General features: G+C 36.9%; 1 protein-coding gene and 1 long non-coding RNA gene across 2 annotated transcripts in view; one reads left to right on the top strand and one right to left on the bottom strand.

Moving 5' to 3' along the window:
- The window catches only part of LOC105496912 (uncharacterized), a 107,184-nt gene that overhangs the window by 82,226 nt on the left and 1,828 nt on the right, over nucleotides 1-23,130 (bottom strand). The window contains exon 3 of the long non-coding RNA XR_011606532.1: nucleotides 11,524-11,737. This is a non-coding gene — a long non-coding RNA (uncharacterized lncRNA). The remainder of the gene's footprint in view (nucleotides 1-11,523; nucleotides 11,738-23,130) is intronic.
- Nucleotides 16,940-17,991, top strand: LOC139355852 (dihydrofolate reductase). The gene has a single exon (XM_071068297.1). It carries the CDS (start codon nucleotides 16,949-16,951, stop codon nucleotides 17,510-17,512), a length of 564 nt encoding a protein of 187 aa, XP_070924398.1. The 5' UTR covers nucleotides 16,940-16,948; the 3' UTR covers nucleotides 17,513-17,991.

The raw sequence follows: 23,130 nt of genomic DNA, 5'->3' as shown, positions 1-23,130 counted from the left end.
ACAAAACTTCAAACCTAAGAGAGTGTAAATTCCCAAAAGTTAATCTATTTAAAGACCATGAAAAATAAATCACCAGAGGATTTTTAAGAATCTCAGAATTGGAAAAGTCTTTCTCTGAATTACAACAAACCCAGAGGCATAAAATATAAGATTAACACATTTGACTATATTTTAAAAATTGGTTGTATACTCTTGATAGCCACCTATAATCTATAAACTACACCACTGTAAGAGCCTTAGCTATGCATATATTTGGATAGAAGCAATTTCTCAAAGTTCTTTAATTTCCTTTTTCTGAATAAACTGACTTTTCTGAATAAACTTTCTGAATAAACTTTTTCTGAATAAACTTTCTATATAAACTTTTTCTGAAAAAACTTTCCTTTTATGAATAAACTGACCTCTCCATTAATATGTTAAGAAGACGAACTAATGTCCAAAAACTAAAAAATCTGTTGTTAGTAGTAAAACTTATTTTTGAAATTATAAAGATAATCAATTCTTATGGAAAATATCAAATGCTTCTCCTTTGGATTGAGGCCATTGTAAATGTCACTATTCAACTGCTGCAGGCAAATGGAGTTGAATTAAGAACATAGCTTTATCTTATATATACATGTATAGGTAAATGATAAAGAATATATAGAATATATATACACACACAGAATATATATATATACATATACATGTGTGTATATATACACATACATATGCATGTGTGTATATATATAGATTTAAAAATCCTTTATACTTTCCAAAATACACAGAGTTGGTTTTTCAAATATATACACATATAAAAACATTTGAAAATGGCTAAGAAAATATCTCAGAATTCATTTTTTTTTTCAGCTACTTCTGTCTGCTTTGGTTTGTTAAACAGAATCTTGTTTAGTAATATTGTAGCATTCTGTTCTTTGGAAAGTTGCTTCTGGGTATCATTTCAGTCCTGCACAACCTAGAGATACAGTACATCTTTGGTTTAATAGGACTGAAAAAGTCTAAAAGAGCAGAAACTCTGTTATAAAACTGTTAAAAGAAAGTAGCCTATTAAAACACAAAAATTTTTAACCCTCAAGAATCTTTCAAATTTTAATTGCATACGTGAGACCTAAATTTCTCTAAGAGGAAAAACTGTTCTTACCTATATAAAGACACAGTATTGTGTAATAAAATTTCCTTCAAAACATTTAACACATTTTAGTTTCAAAGTTATTTAGCCTGTATCTTAACATAAAAATCCATAAATGAGCATTTATGTTAGTGATTAAACTAAGTGATTAAACTCAACTTATCCTCCATTTTTTTATTCTGAAAACACAGACTGAGATGCCAAGGTTTACAATAAAATAATTGTAACTATAAATGCCATAGTTCATTTTAAAAATTAGTTAACAGCTTTGGTGTGTTCACACCTAAAGAGCATACTACATTAAATCAAAGCAATATAAGTAATATTGATGAAATATAAAGTTTTCATCAGAAATTTACCTGATCCAAATTCTTTCTTACTGTCCCCAATTCCATGGCTCGTATTTTTCAGAGTCCGTTTCAGTTGTTGGTTCATTTCAACATCTTTCCTATATTCCTCTTCTTTTCTTTCTAACTCTTCACTACCTTTTTTATACAACATATCAGCATCCTTTCTCTTTTCTTCTTCTCGTTTTAAGGTCAATCTATACAGTTAAATATAGTTACATTCAAATTTGTCTTGTTAGAAAATAAGAAAGTTTATTTTGTGATGTGGCTCTTCCTGCATAGATTTATTATACAAATAAAATTTATGTGTTCTTGACTATTTTTTCTTTCCAGTTCTCATTATTTTAATTTCTTCCTTCAATCTCTTCCAAGGGACAAATACTTGAAAGGTAGTGAGGAAAGAACATCTTGCTAATTGGTCAGTTTCTGTTACTAGTAACACCAATAAATATTATGAAAAATGATATTAGAAATTATTGAGTTAATTTACAAGATGAAAATTATCTCTTTTTCACACAGCCATAGGAACATCTCAATTATGACAGATCATTTCAAACTAACTAATTAAAAAGAACATACTACTTAAACAAGTTTATAAGTTCACTAGAAGAAATTTTATTTTCATGAAATACTGCAGGTGTCCCTAAAATGATTTACAGGGCAAGATGGTACCATCAGATGTCATTCACAGAATGTATATCTGCTGATTAATCCAAGACAAGGCAAAGGGGTCTCACACCTGTTAATTCAGCTGTCCCCAACCATGTTGGCACCGGGGAGTGGCTCTGAGGAAGATAATTTTTCCTCGGACCTGAGGTGGGGGGATGGTTCCAGGATGATTCAAGCATGTTACATTTATTGTGCACTTTATTTCTATTATTACTCATTGTAATATATAATGAAATAATCATATAACTCACCATAATGTAGAATCCATGGGAGCCCTGAGCTTCTTTTCCTGCAACTACATGGTCCCATCTGGGAGTGACAGGAGACAGTGACAGATCATCAGGCATTAGATTCTCATAAGGAGTGCACAACCTAGATCCCCTGCATGAGCAGCTTACTACAGGGTTCAGGTCACACTTCTTGACAATCTATTGCCACCGCTGATCTGACAGGAGGAGAGCTCAGGCAGTAACGCAAGTGATGGGGAGTGGCTGAAAACACAGATAAAGCTTCACTTGCTCACCTGCCACTAACCTTCTGCTGGGTGGTCCAGTTCCTAACAGGCCAGGGACTGGTATTGGTCCTTGTCCTGGGGATTGGGAACCCGTGTTAACCCATACTTTTTATGTTTATTTTCTGGAAACACTTTCCACTTATATTCTTGATTCCTATGTGTTTTATCGACAACTTAGAAATTCCTTTTGGAACAAGGCATGGTCTAGTATTTAAACAATGAAGTATTTAAACATGTGTTTAAACTAGTATTTAATACTAGTATTTAAACATGTGTTTTTAACATAGAACTTTTAATTAATTTTATCTGTGTATGATAGATGTGAAACAAACTAATCACTTTCCATTTTACTTTTCATTTCATGAATAATAAGAACAAAACTGAGAAGTCTTAGGCAGACAAACTGGGCAAGAGAAATAAAGGGCATCCAAACTGGAAAAGAGAAAGTCAAACTATCTCTTCGCCAATGATGCTCTTATACCTAGGAAACTCTAAAGAATCCTAGAAAACACTCCTAGATTTGATAAATGAATCCAGTAAAGTCTCAGAGGCTACAAAATAAATGAATACCAATCAGTATCACCACTATACACCAACTACAACAAAGCTGAGAGTCATATGAATAACCCAAACCCTTTTACAATGGCTGCAAAACTGTAAAATACCTAGGAATATACTTAATGAAGGAGGTGAGTGATCTATATAAAGATAACTGGAAAACACCACTGAAGAAAATAATAGATGACACAAATGAAAATACATCCTATGCTCATGGATTGAAAGAATTGATATTGTGAAAGTGACCATAGTGCCCAAAACAGTCTACAGGTTTGATACAATTCCTATGAAAATACCAATGTCATTCTTCATAGAATTATTTAAAAATGCTGACATTTATGTAGAACCACAAAAGAGCCTGAATAGCAATAGACATATCAAGCAAAAGGAACAAATATGTTGGCATCACATTATCTTACTTCAAATTATACTCTAAGGCTGCAGTAACAAAAACAGCATAGTACTAGTATAAAAGTAGATACATAGATCAATGGAACAGAATAGACAAGCCAGAAATAAAGCCACTTACAAACAAATGATCTTTGAGACAAGATACAACAACATACACTGGAGAAAGTACACATTATTTAATAAATGGTGCTGGGAGAAAAAGATAGCCACATGTAGAAGAATGAAACTAGATCTCTATCTCTAACCATATACAAAAATTAATTCAAGATGGATTAAGGGCCTAAACTTAAGACCTGAAAACACTGGCCTAGGCAAAGAATTTATGATGAAGAACCTAAAAGCAAATGCAACAAAAATTAAAATAAATAAATAAATAAATATGGCCTAATTAAACAAAAAAGCTTCAGCACAGCAAAAGAAATAATCCATCAGAGTAAACCAACAACCTACAGAACAGGAAAAATATTTGCAAATTATGAATCTAACAAAGGACAAATATCCATAATCTACAAGAAATTCGAACAAATCAACAGGAAAAATACAAATAATTCCATTAAAAAGTGCGCACATGACATGAATAGACATTTCTCAAAAGATGTAGAGGGGGCGGAGCAAGATGACCGAATAGGAACAGCTCCAGTCTCCAACTCCCAGCGCGAGCGACACAGAATACCGGTGATTTCTGCATTTTCAACTGAGCCTCTGCTGCTGACACCCAGGCAAACAGGGTCTGGAGTGGACCTCAAGCAATCTCCAACAGACCTACAGCGGAGGGTCCTGACTGTTAGAAGGAAAACTATCAAACAGGAAGGACACCTACACCAAAACCCCATCAGTACATCACCATCATCAAAGACCGGAGGCAGATAAAACCACAAAGATGGGGAAAAAGCAGTGCAGAAAAGCTGGAAATTCAAAAAATAAGAGCGCATCTCCCCCAGCAAAGGAGTGCAGCTCATCACCAGCAACGGATCAAAGCTTGACGGAGAATGACTTTGAAGAGATGAGAGAAGAAGGCTTCAGTCCAACAAACTTCTGAGAGCTAAAGGAGGAATTACGTACCCAGCGCAAAGAAACTAAAAATCTTGAAAAAAAAAGTGGAAGAATTGATGGCTAGAGTAATTAATGCAGAGAAGGTCATAAACGAAATGAAAGAGATGAAAACCATGACACGAGAAATACGTGACAAATGCACAAGCTTCAGTAACCGACTCAATCAACTGGAAGAAAGAGTATCAGCGATTGAGGATCAAATGAACGAAATGAAGCGAGAAGAGAAACCAAAAGAAAAAAGAGGAAAAAGAAATGAACAAAGCCTGCAAGAAGTATGGGATTATGTAAAAAGACCAAATCTACGTCTGATTGGGGTGCCTGAAAGTGAGGAGGAAAATGGAACAAAGTTGAAAAACACTCTTCAGGATATCATCCAGGAGAACTTCCCCAACCTAGTAGGGCAGGCCAACATTCAAATGCAGGAAATACAGAGAACGCCACAAAGATACTCCTCGAGAAGAGCAACTCCAAGACATATAATTGCCAGATTCACCAAAGTTGAAATGAAGGAAAAAATCTTAAGGGCAGCCAGAGAGAAAGGTTGGGTTACCCACAAAGGGAAGCCCATCAGACTAACAGCAGATCTCTCGGCAGAAACTCTACAAGCCAGAAGAGAGTGGGGGCCAATATTCAACATTCTTAAAGAAAAGAATTTTAAACCCAGAATTTCATATCCAGCCAAACTAAGTTTCATAAGTGAAGGAGAAATAAAATCCTTTACAGATAAGCAAATGCTTAGAGATTTTGTCACCACCAGGCCTGCCTTACAAGAGACCCTGAAGGAAGCACTCAACATGGAAAGGAACAACCGGTACCAGCCATTGCAAAAACATGCCAAAATGTAAAGACCATCGAGGCTAGGAAGAAACTGCATCAACTAACGAGCAAAATAACCAGTTAATATCATAATGGCAGGATCAAGTTCACACATAACAATATTAACCTTCAATGTAAATGGACTAAATGCTCCAATTAAAAGACATACACTGGCAAACTGGATAAGAGTCAAGACCCATCAGTCTGCTGTATTCAGGAGACCCATCTCACATGCAGAGACATACATACGCTCAAAATAAAGGGATGGAGGAAGATTTACCAAGCAAATGGAGAACAAAAGAAAGCAGGGGTTGCAATACTAGTCTCTGATAAAACAGACTTTAAACCATCAAAGATCAAAAGAGACAAAGAAGGCCATTACATAATGGTAAAGGGATCAATTCAACAGGAAGAGCTAACTATCCTAAATATATATGCACCCAATACAGGAGCACCCAGATTCATAAAGCAAGTCCTTAGAGACTTACCAAGAGACTTACACTCCCATACAATAATAATGGGAGACTTCAACACTCCACTGTCAACATTAGACAGATCGCCGAGACAGAAAGTTAACAAGGATATCCAGGAATTGAACTCATCTCTGCAGCAAGCAGACCTAATAGACATCTATAGAACTCTCCACCCCAAATCAACAGAATATACATTCTTCTCACCACAACATCGCACTTATTCCAAAATTGACCACATAATTGGAAGTAAAGCACTCCTCAGCAAATGTACAAGAACAGAAATTATAACAAACTGTCTCTCAGACCACAGTGCAATCAAACTAGAACTAAGGACTAAGAAACTCAATCAAAACCGCTCAACTACATGGAAACTGAACAACCTGCTCCTGAATGACTACTGGGTACATCACGAAATGAAGGCAGAAATAAAGATGTTCTTTGAAACCAATGAGAACAAAGATACAACATACCAGAATCTCTGGGACACATTTAAAGCAGTGTGTAGAGGGAAATTTATAGCACTAAATGCCCACAAGAGAAAGCAGGAAAGATCTAAAATTGACACTCTAACATCACAATTAAAAGAACTAGAGAAGCAAGAGCAAACACATTCGAAAGCTAGCAGAAGGCAAGAAATAACTAAGATCAGAGCAGAACTGAAGGAGATAGAGATACAAAAAACCCTCCAAAAAATAAATGAATCCAGGAGTTGGTTTTTTGAAAAGATCAACAAAATTGACAGACTGCTAGCAAGACTAATAAAGAAGAAAAGAGAGAAGAATCAAATAGACGCAATAAAAAATGATAAAGGAGATATCACCACCGACCCCACAGAAATACAAACTACCATCAGAGAATACTATAAACACCTCTACGCAAATAAACTAGAAAATCTAGAAGAAATGGATAAGTTCCTGGACACTTACACTCTTCCAAGACTAAACCAGGAAGAAGTTGAATCCCTGAATAGACCAATAGCAGGCTCTGAAATTGAGGCAATAATTAATAGCCTACCAACCAAAAAAAGTCCAGGGCCAGATGGATTCACAGCTGAATTCTACCAGAGCTACAAGGAGGAGCTGGTACCATTCCTTCTGAAACTATTCCAATAAATAGAAAAAGAGCGAATCCTCCCTAACTCATTTTATGACGCCAACATCATCCTGATACCAAAGCCCGGCAGAGACACCACAAAAAAAGAGAATTTTAGACCAATATCCCTGATGAACATCAATGCAAAAATCCTCAATAAAATACTGGCAAACCGGATTCAGCAACACATCAAAAAGCTTATCCACCATGATCAAGTGGGCTTCATCCCTGGGATGCAAGGCTGGTTCAACATTCGCAAATCAATAAACATAATCCAGCATATAAACAGAACCAAAGACAAGAACCACATGATCATCTCAATAGATGCAGAAAAGGCTTTTGACAAAATTCAACAGCCCTTCATGCTAAAAACGCTCAATAAATTTGGTATTGATGTATCGTACCTCAAAATAATAAGAGCTATTTATGACAAACCCACAGCCAATATCATACTGAATGGGCAAAAACTGGAAAAATTCCCTTTGAAAACTGGCACAAGACAGGGATGCCCTCTCTCACCACTCCTATTCAACATAGTGTTGGAAGTTCTGGCTAGGGCAATCAGGCAAGAGAAAGAAATCAAGGGTATTCAGTTAGGAAAAGAAGAAGTCAAATGGTCCCTGTTTGCAGATGACATGATTGTATATTTAGAAAACTCCATTGTCTCAGCCCAAAATCTCCTTAAGCTGATTAGCAACTTCAGCAAAGTCTCAGGATACAAAATTAATGTGCAAAAATCACAAGCATTCTTATACACCAGTAACAGACAAACAGAGAGCCAAATCATGAATGAACTTCCATTCACAGTTGCTTCAAAGAGAATCAAATACCTAGGAATCCAACTTACAAGGGATGTAAAGGACCTCTTCAAGGAGAACTACAAACCACTGCTCAGTGAAATAAAAGAGGACACAAACAAATGGAAGAACATACCATGCTCATGGATAGGAAGAATCAATATCGTGAAAATGGCCATACTGCCCAAGGTAATTTATAGATTCAATGCCATCCCCATCAAGCTACCAATGAGTTTCTTCACAGAATTGGAAAAAACTGCTTTAAAGTTCATATGGAACCAAAAAAGAGCCCGCATCTCCAAGACAATCCTAAGTCAAAAGAACAAAGCTGGAGGCATCACGCTACCTGACTTCAAACTCTACTACAAGGCTACAGTAACCAAAACAGCATGGTACTGGTACCAAAACAGAGATATAGACCAATGGAACACAACAGAGTCCTCAGAAATAATACCACACATCTACAGCCATCTGATCTTTGACAAACCTGAGAGAAACAAGAAATGGGGAAAGGATTCCCTATTTAATAAATGGTGCTGGGAAAATTGGCTAGCCATAAGTAGAAAGCTGAAACTGGATCCTTTCCTTACTCCTTATACGAAAATTAATTCAAGATGGATTAGAGACTTAAATGTTAGACCTAATACCATAAAAAATCCTAGATGAAAACCTAGGTAGTACCATTCAGGACATAGGCATGGGCAAAGACTTCATGTCTAAAACACCAAAAGCAACGGCAGCAAAAGCCAAAATTGACAAATGGGATCTCATTAAACTAAAGAGCTTCTGCACAGCAAAAGAAACTACCATCAGAGTGAACAGGCAACCTACAGAATGGGAGAAAATTTTTGCAATCTACTCATCTGACAAAGGGCTAATATCCAGAACCTACAAAGAACTCAAACAAATTTACAAGAAAAAAACAAACAACCCCATCAAAAAGTGGGCAAAGGATATGAACAGACCTTTCTCAAAAGAAGACATTCATACAGCCAACAGACACATGAAAAAATGCTCATCATCACTGGCCATCAGAGAAATGCAAATCAAAACCACAATGAGATACGGTCTCACACCAGTTAGAACGGCAATCATTAAAAAGTCAGGAAACAACAGGTGCTGGAGAGGATGTGGAGAAATAGGAACACTTTTACACTGTTGGTGGGATTGTAAACTAGTTCAACCATTATGGAAAACAGTATGATGATTCCTCAAGGATCTAGAACTAGATGTACCATATGACCCAGCCATCCTATTACTGGGTATATACCCAAAGGATAATAAATCATGCTGCTATAAAGACACATGCACACGTATGTTCATTGCGGCACTATTCACAATAGCAAAGACTTGGAATCAACCCAAATGTCCATCAGTGACAGACTGGATTAAGAAAATGTGGCGCATATACACCATGGAATACTATGCAGCCATAAAAAAGGATGAGTTTGTGTCCTTTGTAGGGACATGGATGCAGCTGGAAACCATCATTCTCAGCAAACTATCACAAGAACAGAAAACCAAACACCGCATGTTCTCACTCATAGGTGGGAACTGAACAATGAGATCACTTGGACTCCGGAAGGGAGACATCACACACCGGGGCCTATCATGGGGAGGGGGAGGGGGGAGGGATTGCATTGGGAGTTATACCTGATGTAAATGACGAGTTGTTGGGTGCTGACGAGTTGATGGGTGCAGCACACCAACATGGCACAAGTATACATATGTAACAAACCTGCACGTTATGCACATGTACCCTAGAACTTAAAGTATAATAATAATAAAAAAAAGATGTATGAATAGTGAACAAGCATATAAAAAGATGCTAAATATCACTTATCAGGGAAATGTAAAATAAAACAATAATAAGATATCATCTCACTGTAGCCAGAATGGCCATTATTAAAAATCAAAAAACAATAGATAGTGGTGTGGATGTGGCAAAAAGAGAAGAGTTATACACTGCTGGTAGGAATGCAAATTAGTACAAAATATATGGAAAACACTATGGCGATTTCTCAAAGAACTAAAAGTAGATTCTACCATTCTATCCAGCATTCTCATTTCTGGGTATCCCAAAAGAGATCATTAAATCAAAAAGACACCTGCATACATATGTTTACTGCAGCACAATTCACAATATGCAAAGATATGTAATCAACCAGTGTCCATTAACTGGTGAGTGGAATAAAGAAAATGTCATGTGTATGTGTGTGTGTGTGTGTGTGTGTATACACACATATACACAAACATACCACAGAATACTACAATACTACTCAGCCATAAAGAAGAATGAAATAATGTTTTTTGCAGCAAACTGGATGGAGCTAGAGGCCATTATTCTCAGTGAAGTAACTCAGGAATAGAACAACAAATACCACACGTTCTTTCTCATTTATAAGTGGGAGCTGTGCTATGGGTATGTAAAGGTAGACAGAGTGATATAATGACATTGGAGACTCAGAAGAAGAAACGGTAGAAGAAAGATGAGCAATAAAAACTACCTATTGGTGATGGGTACACTAAAATCCAGACTTCACCACTATACAACTCATCCATGTAACCAAATACCACTTGTACCCCTACAGCTACTGAAATATAAATAAATAAATTTAAACCGGGAGAAAAAAAGAATAAAACTGTATAAAGTTTTAAAGAAGTATTCTGGTTGAGACAAATGGCCACTTCATGCTCTGTTAGTTGAACTGTAAATTAATACAAATATTCTTTTTTAAATTTTAATTTCCAGAGTACATGTGCAGAATATGCAGATTTGTTTCATAGGTAAACATGTGCCATGGTAGTTTGCTGCACCTACCAACCCATCACCTAGGTAATAAGCCCAGCATGCCTTAAATACAAATATTCTTGAGGACAATTTAGAAATATTGATCCAAGGCCTTTTTTTAAACTTTCTGTATTTTAACCAAAATATTCTATATTATATTAAAGATTTATTCAAAGTAAATAATTAGAAATGTAGAAAATTATTTATATAAAAGATGTTCTGGGCTGTGTGTGATGGCTCACACCTGTAATTCCAATGCTTTGGGAGGCTCAGGCAGAAGGATTGTTGGAGGTCAGTAGTTGCAGGTCATTCTGGGAAAATAGTGAGACCTTGTCTCAATGAAAAATTTAAAAAGTTAGCCAGGCATGGGGGGTATGTGCCTATAGTCCTAGCTACTTAGGAAATTGAGGCGAGAGGATCTGTTGAGCTCAAAAGTTCAAAGCTGCAATGAGCTATGATTGCACTACTGCACTCTAGCCTCAGTGATGGAGCAAAACCCTGTCTAGTAATAATGTCTAATAATAGTGTCTAATAAGTGTCTAATGATAACAATAATAGTAATACTGAAAGATGTTCCTTGCGGCATTAATTCTAATACAAAAGAATTTAAAACCCCAAATTCAATTTGTTCAATGAAGAGATTTCTATATGGCAGACTTCTATATAGCCATTGAAATGACGATTTAAAAGAATACGCAATTAATTATAAGAATCACAGTTAAGAATTTGTTATATTATTTCTAAGATTTTCATACTCCACAAGACCAAGACGTTTTCTCCCATTAAAGCCCAGAAAGTCAGCAATCACAATAATTCTCACATGTATCTTTAGCTTAAATAGTTAAAATATTCTTTAAAACTAGAATGTCATACCTCAAAGCGGAGAGTTCTTGCTCCCATTCATCTTTTTCATGCTCTAACTGTAATTGTGTTTATTTTGTTTCAGACAGCTTCTTTTGTAGTACATGAATCATATTTTCCATTTTTTCAATTTCTACTGTAAGTTGTTCATGTTGATTATTTTTAAGTTCTAATAAATGTTCATCTGAAAGAACTGCATCCTGGATTTTTGATAGGCTAGTAGAACCTGCATCGGGGGAAACAAGGTGGAAGTAAAATATACGAGTACTTTTTGGATATAAAGTCCTGTGCATTTTAACATTCACCCATCCATACACCAAACAAACATGCACTGAGTTCACACCATGTGGAAGACATTCTACTGAGCTCTGCAGATAAAACAAACAGTAACTCTGTTCTTGTTTAGCTTTAGGTGTAGTGAAGAACAAATACTATAAAAGTGAAATTGCAAATTCAGATAGATGCTACAAGAAAACAGTTCTATGATAACATAGAATTTGATCTATACTGGGCTGAGGAAGATTTCCCTGGGGAAGAGATGGCTACACTGAGTAATGAAGGGTGAGAAGGAAGCAGTTAAGTAAAGGGAGTAGAAAAGCATTCTCGCTAGTCTATGGCATGTGCTGAAGCTCTGCTGCAGTCTGCTTCTGGCCACAATGGAGTGGCAGATACTGATTTACCTTCTTGCCTAAAACAAAAACAAAAAAGACCAAATACATAATACAATGATTTTCAATAACATGGACTGCAGGTAATGAAGATGATGATCCCTGGAAGACAGGAAACAAATGAAGTAAGATTTACAAACACCCCAGCAAACTGACTTGACAGTTTCCAGGCCATGACAACAGGAGAAAATTAAACTGAGGTAGAGTCCACCAGATTCCCTGAGTTGGAACAATGAAGCCGAGAGTCTCAAAAAAACACCAAGGCAGACAGAAATCACAAAACAAAACACGGGAAAGAAGAGAGCAGTACAGGAGAAGAACAAAGAAGATCTGCAAAAATATCCTCTAGGGTATTTATTTAACAGAGTAATGAACAGTACATGTGTGCTAGGAAACTACTCGAGACCAGAGAGAAAAAAATCCTTAAAAAATTAAAAGAAACAGTGCCTGTTGCTCACATAATATACCAGGAAGAGTGTTCATTCCTATGACTGACACTGGAAAAACTTCACAGGGCAAAGAATAGAGTTACCAAAAACACCTTGCCTCAAGAGTGGAAAGTTAGAAAAAATCATAAAGCAAGACCAGAAAGATCAAGTTGTTTATAAGTAAGTCAACTGTGTCCTCAAATAAATCTCAAGTAGAGGTATGGAAGGTATTTTTTGAAAGCAAATTGTACTAGTTGAAATTAAAATTAAAATGTTAGGACTGGGCCAGGTACAGTGACTCATGCCTGTAATCCCAGCGCTTTGGGAGGCCGAGGCAGGCAGATCATTTAAGATCAGGAGTTCGAGACCAGCCTGGCCAACATGGTGAAACCCCATCTCTACGAAAAATGCAAAGAAATTAGGTGGGCATCGTAACAGGCACCTATAATCCCAGCTACTCAGGAGGCTGAGGCAAGAGAATGGCTTGAACCCGGGAGGTGAAGGTTGTCATGAGTGGTGATCAAGCCACTGCACTTCCAGCGTGGGTGACACAGCAAGACTTGGTCTCAAAAAAAAAAAAAAAAAAAAAGTTAGGACTGAAAACAACACTGGGTGGAAGTAAATACAGACTAGATATCACAAAAAAGAAGATTCATAAATTTGAGACATCAGAGAACCATGAGAAAATTTTAAGCAATGATATATAAGTCCCCAAAGAGGGAGGAAGAGAGAAAAACAAAAACATAAAGTGGCCAGAAACTTTCTAAACTTAATAAAAACTATAATCCCACAAATCCAGGAAGAATCTGGCTGGGAGAGAGAAAATGAAAGTATACTACTCTAATTTTCTTATGCCATATATGATATTAAATAATACTGCCTGAAGGTGAACTGTGATAAGTTAAAATCATACAGTACAAATTGTAATGCAACCACTACCACAGCAAAAGAAGAGTTATGGCCAATGAGCCAAAAAGAGAGATAAAACTATATCATAAAAATTACATAACTAATTGAAAAGAAAGCAGGAAAAGAAGGGAACAAAAAACAGCTGGAACTAATGAAAATCAAACAGCATGACAGATAAACTTAACTATTAATATATCAATAATCACATTATAAATAAAACTGGCCTAAAAACCTAAAAGACAGATTGTCAAATTGTATAAAAAGCAAGATCCTACTCCATGCTACCTATAAGAAACACACTTTAACTGTAAAGATGCAAATTAAAAGGATGAAAAATATAGACCACACAGTTGACAAAAGAAAGCTAAGCAGGAATGATTACATTAATTCCAAAGTAGGTTTCACAGCAAAAAAATATTACTAGCTATAAACAACATCATTTCATGATAATGTTCAATTAATCAAGAACATATAACCCTAAATGTTTAAGTACCTAGTAACATAACAGCTTTGAAATACATGAGGAAAAAACTGGTAGAACAAATTGACAAATTCACAGGTATAGTCTGAGATTTCAATATCGCTTACTCAATATGTGATAGAACAAGGAGGCAGAAAATCAGCAAGATGAGAGTAGACTTGAAGAACACAATGCTTCTCAACTACCCTTGGAACACTTAGTAAAACAGACCATATTCTAGGCTATACAATAAATCTTCATAAAAGAATTAAGTCAAAGGATTTAAGTCATAGAAAGTATGATCCCTGACCATAAAGGAATCAAATTAAAATCACTAACAAAATATCTCATCAAAATACTCAAAAATTTAGAAACAAAGTAACATACATCTAAATAACCCTAGGTCAAAGACATAATGCAAAGGGAAACTAGAAAATATTTTGAAGTGAATAAAAATGAAAATAGTACATATCAGAATTTGTGGACTATAGCTACAATGTACTTAAAAAGTTGGCGCTGAATGTCCATACTGGAAAGACTCTCAAATCAATGGCCCTGACTTCTATCTTAAGAAAGTAAAACAGAACAAACTACAAAAAAAAAAAGAGAGAGAGAGAGAGAGAGAGCAAATTAAACCCAAAAGAAGCAGAGGAAATAATATAATAAACATCTGCGATGGTCTGAACATTTGTGTCCTCCCAAAACTCATATGCTGAAACTTAATCACAGAAGTGATGTTATTAGGAACTGCAGCTTTGTGGAGGCAATTAGCTCATGGATTACAAGCCCTCATGAATGGGATTAGTGCCCTTATCTGAGACCATAGAGAGCCCACTGACCCCTTCTGTCATATGAAGCACACAGGGGAAAAACGGGAACCTAGGAACCAGGAATTAATCCTTCACCAGACATTCAATTTTCTGGCACCTTGATCTTGGACTTTACATCCTCCAGGAATATAAGATATCAGTTTCTGTTGTTTATGAGCTATCCAGTCTATGGGTGATAGCAGGCCAAACAGACAATGACATCGAAGATAAAACCAATAAAACAGAATAGGGAAAATCAATAAAACCAAACACTTTGAGGAGGTCAATGAAAGTGATAAACCTCGATCTAGCCAGGCTGATAATAAAAAAGGAACAAATTACTAATTTCAGAAATAAGTAAAGTGACTTTTTTTTTTTTTTTTTTTTTTTTTTTTTTTTTTTTTTTGGAGATACAGTCTCGTTCTGTTACCCAGGCTAGAGTGCAGTGGCACAATCTCAGCTCACTGCAACCTCCACCCCCCAGGTTCAAGAGATTATCCTGCCTCAGCCTCCTGTGTAGCTGGGATCACAGGTGCCTACCACCAAGCCCAGTTAACGTTTGCATTTTTAGTAGAGATGAGGGGGTCTCACCATATTGGCCAGGCTGGTTTTGAACTCCTGACCTCAGATGATACACCCCCCCTCGGCCTCCCAAAGTACTGGAATTACAGACATGAGCCACTGTGCCTGGCCCAATGTGACATTTTTATACATTCTAGAGATATTAAAAGAATGGCAAGATAATAATGTGAGCTTTATGTAACTAACCATGACAACTTAGATTAAACGGACACATTCCTTGAAAAATAAAAATTACCAAAGCTCAATCAAGAAGAAATAGATAACTCAAATCACCCTATATCTAAAAAAGAAAATAAAGTTGAGAAAACTCCAAGCCCAGACAGCTATGCTGGTGAATTCTATCAAACATTTTAGGAAGACATAATATAATTTTACACAACCTCTCCCCCCAAATATAAAGAGGAAAAATACAACACAACTCATTCTATAGTGCTAGCATTACCCTGAACCAAATAGTGATATTACAAAAAAGAAAACTCCCTCATGAACGTTCACAAAAAATTTAACAAAATTTCTGAAGCAATCAAGATATACTCCAATAGGTGAGTGAACAACCTCTAGTACAGTCATACAATGAACTATTATTCAATGCTAAACAAAAATAAGCTATCAGGTCATAAAAAGACATGGTAGAAACATAAATGCATATTACTAAGTGAAAGACGCCAGTCCAAAGGGTATGCACTGTATGATTTCAACCATATGACATTCTAGAGAAGGCAAAACTATGGATACAGTAAAAAGATCAGTAGTTGCCTGGGTTTGAGGAGGGCAGGAAAGGGCAGATAGGTGAAACACAAAGGAATTTTAGAGCAGTAAAAATAATGTGTACAATACTAAAATGATGAATATATGCCCTTTCCAAACCCACATATTGTACAACACCAAGAGTGCACACTAATATAAACTATGAACTTTGGATGATTATGACGTGCCATTTTGGTTCATCAATCATATCAACTGTACCACTCTAGTGAAGAATACTGATAATGGGAAAAGCTATGCATGTCTGGGGACAGGAAGTACACAGACAATCTCTGTACCTCTCAATGTTGCTGTGAACCTAAAACTACATTAAAATAGTATTTTAAAAATTTATAAACAAAATTTTGGCAAACTGAATACAAATAAATATAGGGTCTCACTTTGTTGCCCAGGTTGGTCTCGAACTCTAGCCTCAAGCAATCCTCCTGCTCTGACCTCCCAAAGTGCTGAAACTACAGGCATGAGCCACCGTGTCTGGTGCCAGTGATTTATTATTTTTAAAAAGCCTACATCCTAAGCAAATGGGGTTTATTCTAAAATGCAAGGTTGGTTTAACATTAAAATATTAGTTACTCAACTCATTAAAAAGCTAAAACAGAAGAACCTTATGATTATCTCAGTAGATAAAGGCATTTGATAAAATTCAACTTCATTCTTGATTTAAAAAAAAAAAAAAAACCATCTCAGCAACCAAAGAACACAAATGAACTTCGTCAGCATGACACAAAGCATCTATGATAAACCTACAGCTAATGTGTATCACAATGACACACTGAATGCTTTGTCAGACAAGAAAAAAAAAATAGAGCTGCTGTCATGGTTCGTTCGCTAAACTGCATCGTCGCTGTGTCCCAGAACATGGGCATCCGCAAGAACGGGGACCTGCCCTGGCCGCCGCTCAGGAATGAATTCAGATATTTCCAGAGAATGACCACAACCTCTTCAGTAGAAGGTAAACAGAATCTGGTGATTATGGGTAAGAAGACTTGGTTCTCCATTCCTGAGAAGAATCGACCTTTAAAGGGTAGAATTAATTTAGTTCTCAGCAGAGAACTCAAGGAACCTCCACAAGGAGCTCATTTTCTTGCCAGAAGTCTGGATGATGCCTTAAAACTTACTGAACAACCAGAATTAGCAAATAAAGTAGACATGATTTGGATAGTTGGTGGCAGTTCTGTTTATAAGGAAGCCATGAATCACCCAGGCCATCTTAAACTATTTGTGACAAGGATCATGCAAGACTTTGAAAGTGACACCTTTCTTCCAGAAATTGATTTGGAGAAATATAAACTTCTACCAGAATACCCAGGTGTTCTCTCTGATGTCCAAGAGGAGAAAGGCATTAAGTACAAATTTGAAGTATATGAGAAGAATGATTAATATGAAGGTGTTTTCTGGTTTAAGTTGTTCCCCCTCCCTCTAAAAAACGTATGGATTTTTACATTAGAAAAAAAGTATTTTGTTGACTTTAGATCTATAATTATTTCTAAGCCACTTGTTTTTATTCCTCACTACTCTTGACTCTATCAGATACCATTTATGAAACATTCTTGCTATAAATAAGTGCTTCTCCAAGACCCCAACTGAGTCCCCAGCACCTGCTACAGTGAGCTGCCTTTCCACACCCATCACATGTGACACTCTTGCCAGTCCTTGACATTGTCGGGCTTTTCAAATGTTGGCAATGTTTATTAAAGGTGAAGATCCACATACCCTTCAACTGAGCAGTTTCGCTAGTGGAAATACCAAAAGCTTCCTACGTGTATATCCAGAGGTTTGTAGATAAATGTTGCAGCCTTGTTTGTAACAGTGAAAAATTGAAAACAACCTGGAAGGCCAGTGATGGGAAAATGAGTATGTTTCTGTCTTAAATTGGGAAACCCAAAGTAGATTCCAAGACTGAAATTTCAGTGAAAGCAGTTTATTTGCTAGGTAATACCAGAAACCGACAGTTGAGGTAAGGAAAAACTGAACTGAGAAGGTAAGAAAACTAGTTTAAAGTCAGCGAGCAGGTTCTCACTGGTAACAAGCTCCATACTGCGGAGATACAGGGAAATGGAAGGGAGAAAACTGGAGTATTGATTCCCCTCTCTCCTTGGTTGTCAGCTCTTTGTCCTGTGTGTGGGCGGAATGTACTCCAGCTGCTCTATAGTAAGTCCCAGGTGTTTGCGGTAAGAAGCTGCTGGCATGCACGGGAACAGCGAATGCCAAACACTTAAAGCAATTCATGTTTCAGTATGTAAGCGTTCATTCATATATATATATATATGTGTGTGTGTGTGTGTGTGTGTGTGTGTGTATATGTGTGTGTGTGTGTGTGTGTGTGTATATATATATATATATATTTTTTTTTTTTTAAAGACAGTTTAGCTCTTGTTGCCCAGGCTGGAGTGCAGTGGTGCAATCTCAGCTCACTGCAACCTCCGCCTTCCCAAATTCAAGCAATTCTCCTGCCTCAGGCTCCCAAGTAGCTAGGACTAAGTGCACACCACCATGCCTGGATAAATTTTTTATTTTTTATTTTTAGTACAGACAAGATTTCACCATGTTGGTAAGGCTGGTCTCAAACTCCTGACCTCAAGTGATTCGCCCACCTCAGCTTCCCAAAGTGCTAGGATTACAGGCATGAGCCACCACACCTGGCACATCTTCATTCTTTTTATGTAGTAAAAAGAATAAAACCACGCATGGTTTATTTGAAATATTCTATAATTTAAAAAAATACAGAAGCAGGAAAACCAATTCTAAGTTCAAGTGAGGGATGATGGTTGCTTGAACCAAAGGGTTGCATGTAGTAAGAACTTGTGATTTAAGATATATTTTAAAGTTGTAAGTAGCAGGATATTCTGATGGAGTTTGACTTTGGTTTTGGGCCCACTGAGTTTGAGATGCCTTTGAGAAATGAAGGAAGTAGAGAGAGAATAAAAGAAAAACTAGCTGGGCCCAGTGGCTCACACCTGTAATCCTAGCACTTTGGGAGGCCAAGGCAGGTGGATCACTTGAGACCGGCTTGGGCAACATGGCAAAGCCCCATCTCTACAAAAAACACAAAAATTAGCTGGGCATTGTGGTGCACACCTGTATTCCCGTCTACTCAGGGAGCTGAGATGGAAGGATCAATTGAGCCCATGAGTCCAAGGCTGCAGTGAGCGGTAGTTGTGCCACTGCACTCCAGCCTGGGGGACAGAAGAGACCTTGTCTTGAAAAGGAATCTGAAAACAATGGAACCGTGCCTTCAGAATTCTAGAAAGTTATTTTCCACTGATAAATCTATATTCACCCAAATAATCAAGGGTGAAGGTAAAATACATTTTTAGGCAAGCAAAGACTCAGGGGTTACCTCCATGTACCCTTTTTTGAGAAGCTATTGGAGAAAATACTCCAGCAAAGTGAAGGAGTACACAAACCAGAGAATGACATAGATCCAGACAATATTCCAGCTATGGAGCTGGCTTAAAAAGAAACAGTAAAAATATTAATAGGTTAGCTGGGTGGAATGGCCCATGCCTGTAGTCCCAGCTACTCAGGAGGCTCAGCAAGAGGATGGCTTGAGCCCAAGAGTTCCAGACAAGCCTGGCTACCTTAGTGAGATCCCTTCTCTTAAAAATAAGTTATTGCCAAATTTGGGGCATTTGGAAAGAAGTTCATTGAAGATAAAGCAAAAGTAAAAAAATAAGGGGGAAGGGTTGGCTAGGCAATCATTAATTCTAGGGCAGAAAGAAGTACAGGATAGGAAGAGCATAATACACTGTTTTTCTCAACAAGGAGCAATACATACACAGTCATAATGATGTGGTGACTGCTTCACCCCTAAATATGGTAAGCACTTTGGGACAATATGGGAGGAAGTGAAGATAACGATGGTGTAAGAGCTAAATCCTCACCTGTCATATCCAGAAATCACTATATAATGTACAAAATAATCAAGAAATGACTAAGTAGTTATGTGAGGGAAAAAACAGAAGACATTGCTGGAAGAGTTAAAAGTCATTGCTCTGGAGAATTAGGAGGGATGGGGCAGGGGACTGTTAGGATGCATTATAAACTGAAGAAGCTTTTTAAAATTTTATGTATTAATATATGCATTCATTTGAAAAACTAAAAAGATAACAATTTGGAAAAACCCATGAAGGTAACTAACAGAAGGAAAAATTAAGAATGAAAATTGTTTGCCTCTGGAAAGAACAACTGGCAGGACTGTTGTTTTCATTGTAAGACTTTTGGAGCCATTTAATTGTACTTAACCATTTTCACCTATTTCTTGAATAAGAACAATTCTATCTTAATAAAGAGTTATACTTGTTCATAAAAAAAATAAAAAATAAAAGGTATCCAGATTGGAAAAAAGAAGTAAAACTACCTTTATTCCACCCATGATCACATAATAGGGGCAGATAAACTACAACCTGTGGGTCAGCTTCTTGTTTCTGTAACTAAAGTTTTATTGGAACACAGCTGTGTTCATTAATATATGTATTCTCCCTAGCTGCTCTCATACTACAATGGCAGAGTTGATTAGCTGCAACAGAGACTGTTTTGCCACAAGTCTAAAAGATTTCCTGTCTTCAGTAAAACAGTAGTTCGAGAATGAAAAGATTTGATAATCGTCGTATGTATAAAATCTGATCAAATATACCAAAAAAGCTACTAGAACTAATAATAAGTAAGTTTAGCAAGGCTGGAGGATACAAAAATCAACATACAAAAATCAGCTGTATTCCTATATACTAGCAATAAACAACTTGAAATTTTAAAAAATATCATTTATAACTTCATTAAAAAAATGAGATACAGATGAATCAGATAAAATATGGAAAGATCAAGCCTGGGTGTAGTGGCTCACACCTATAATCCCAGCACTTTGGGAAGGTAAGCTGGGAGGATCACTTGAGGTCAGTTCAAGACCAGTCTGGCCAACATAATGAAACGCCATCTCTACTAAAAATAAAAAAGTTAGCTGGGTACGGTGTCTCATGCCTATATTCCCAGCTACTCAGGAGGCTGAAGCAGGAGAATAATTTGAAACCAGGAGGCAGAGGTTGCAGTGAGCCAAGATTGCACCTCTGCACTCTAGCCTGGGCAACAGTGACTCTCTGTCTCAAAAAAAAAAAAAAAAAAAAGGAAACACGTATTTAAAAAACTATAAAATATTACTGAGAAAATTTAATTTGACCTATATAAATACAAACAATTTCACAGGCGTGGAAAAATGCATTATCATTAAAATGTCAATCCTCCCCCAATTAATGTATAGATTCAACACAAACTCAGTGTAATTCCCAGAAGGACAGCAGGCTTTTTGTTTTTTGTTTTTTGTTTTTTTGAGATGGAGTTTCACTCTTGTTGCCCAGGCTGGAGTTCAATGGCACGATCTCGGCTCACTGCAAGCTCCACCTCCTCGGTTCAAGTGATTCTCTCCTGCCTCAGCCTCCCGAGTAGCTGGGATTACAGGCATGTGCCACCACACCTGGCTAATTTTGTGTTTTTAGTAGAGACGGGGTTTCTCCATTTTGGTCAGGCTGGTCCCAAACTCCTGACCTCAGGTGATCCGCCCGCCTTGGGCTCCCAAAGTGCTGGGATTACAGGTGTGAGCCACTGTACCTGGCCGACAGCAGACTTTTAAAAAAAAAAATTAACAATCTGATTCCAAAACTCATGTGGAAATGCAAAAGATCCAGCATAGTCAAAAATAACCCTTAAAACCAAAGAAAACCGAAGGACTGATGTTAAGATTTAGTATAAATATATAGTAATGAAAATAGTGTGTTACTATTACAGGTGGAATATCTCTCAAAGTGTGTGGTACCAAAAGTGTTTTGGGTTTTGGAATATTTGCACATATATAATGAGATATCTCGAGGATGGAACCCAAGTCTAAACACAAATACACTTATGTCACATACACCTTATACACAGAGCTTAAAGGTTATTTTATGAAATACTTTCAGTAAATTTGCAAATGAAAGTTTGTGTACCTGAGGTCTAGTGTGAAATTTTCTACTTGTTGCATCATGTTGGCACTCAAAAAGTTTTGGATTTTGGAGCATTTCTGATTTTAGATTTTGGATTTTGGATTAGGGATGCTACATAAAGAAAGCCAGATACAGACAGTCCCTAATTTAAGATGGTTCTACTTAGAATTTTTCAACTATACGATGGGTTTATTGGGGTATTTTTTTTTTTTTTTTGAGACAGAGTCTCACTCTGTCACCCAGGCTGGAGTGCAGGGGTGCTATCTCATCTCACTGCAAGCTCCGTCTCCAGGGTTCACACCATTCTCCTGCCTCAGCCTCCCAAGTAGCTGGGACTACAGGCACCCGCCACCACGCCTGGCTAATTTTTTTGTATTTTTAGTAGAGACAGGGTTTCACTGTGTTAGACAGGATGGTCTGAGTCTCCTGACCTCGTGATCTGCCCGTCTCAACCTCCCAAAGTGCTGGGATTACAGGCATGAGCCACCGTGCATGGCCTATTGGGGTATTAAATGGATTTTCAACTTATGATTGGTTTATCAGTGTAACTCTAGAAGAATATGTAGATCAATGGAACACAACAAATAGTCCAGAAATAGACCCACATATAGCCAACTTATTTTTCACAAATGCACGATAGCAATGTAGTGGAGAAAGGACAGCCTTTTCAACATACGTGCCTGGAACAATTCGATATCCACATCCATAAAATGAACTTGCATCCACACCTCACCCCATAAGCAAAAATGTACACAATGTGGATCACAGATACAAATGTAAGACCTAAAACTATAAAAATTATTCAAGAAAGCAGAGAAGAAAATCTATGGGACCTTGTACTAGACAAAGACTTTTTTTAGATATGAGACAAAAAGCAAAATCCATAATTAAATGAACAAATATATCAGACTTCATCAAAATGAAAAACTCCTTCTCTTTAAAATATATTAAGAAAACAAAAGGCCAAGCCACAAACTGGGAAAAAATCCTTCCAAAAAGCATAATAAAGGAATGATATCTAGAATC

Source organism: Macaca nemestrina, chromosome 8, assembly GCF_043159975.1.
Source record: "Macaca nemestrina isolate mMacNem1 chromosome 8, mMacNem.hap1, whole genome shotgun sequence".
Classification (NCBI taxonomy): Eukaryota; Metazoa; Chordata; class Mammalia; order Primates; family Cercopithecidae; genus Macaca; species Macaca nemestrina.
The sequence above is the reverse complement of the archived record's forward strand: the minus strand, read 5'-3'. Positions and strand labels throughout refer to the sequence as shown.

What these genes read in the sequence shown, in the direction of transcription:
- LOC139355852 (XM_071068297.1), top strand. Translation starts at nt 16,949, where the DNA reads ATGGTTCGTTCGCTAAACTGCATCGTCGCTGTGTCCCAGAACATGGGC.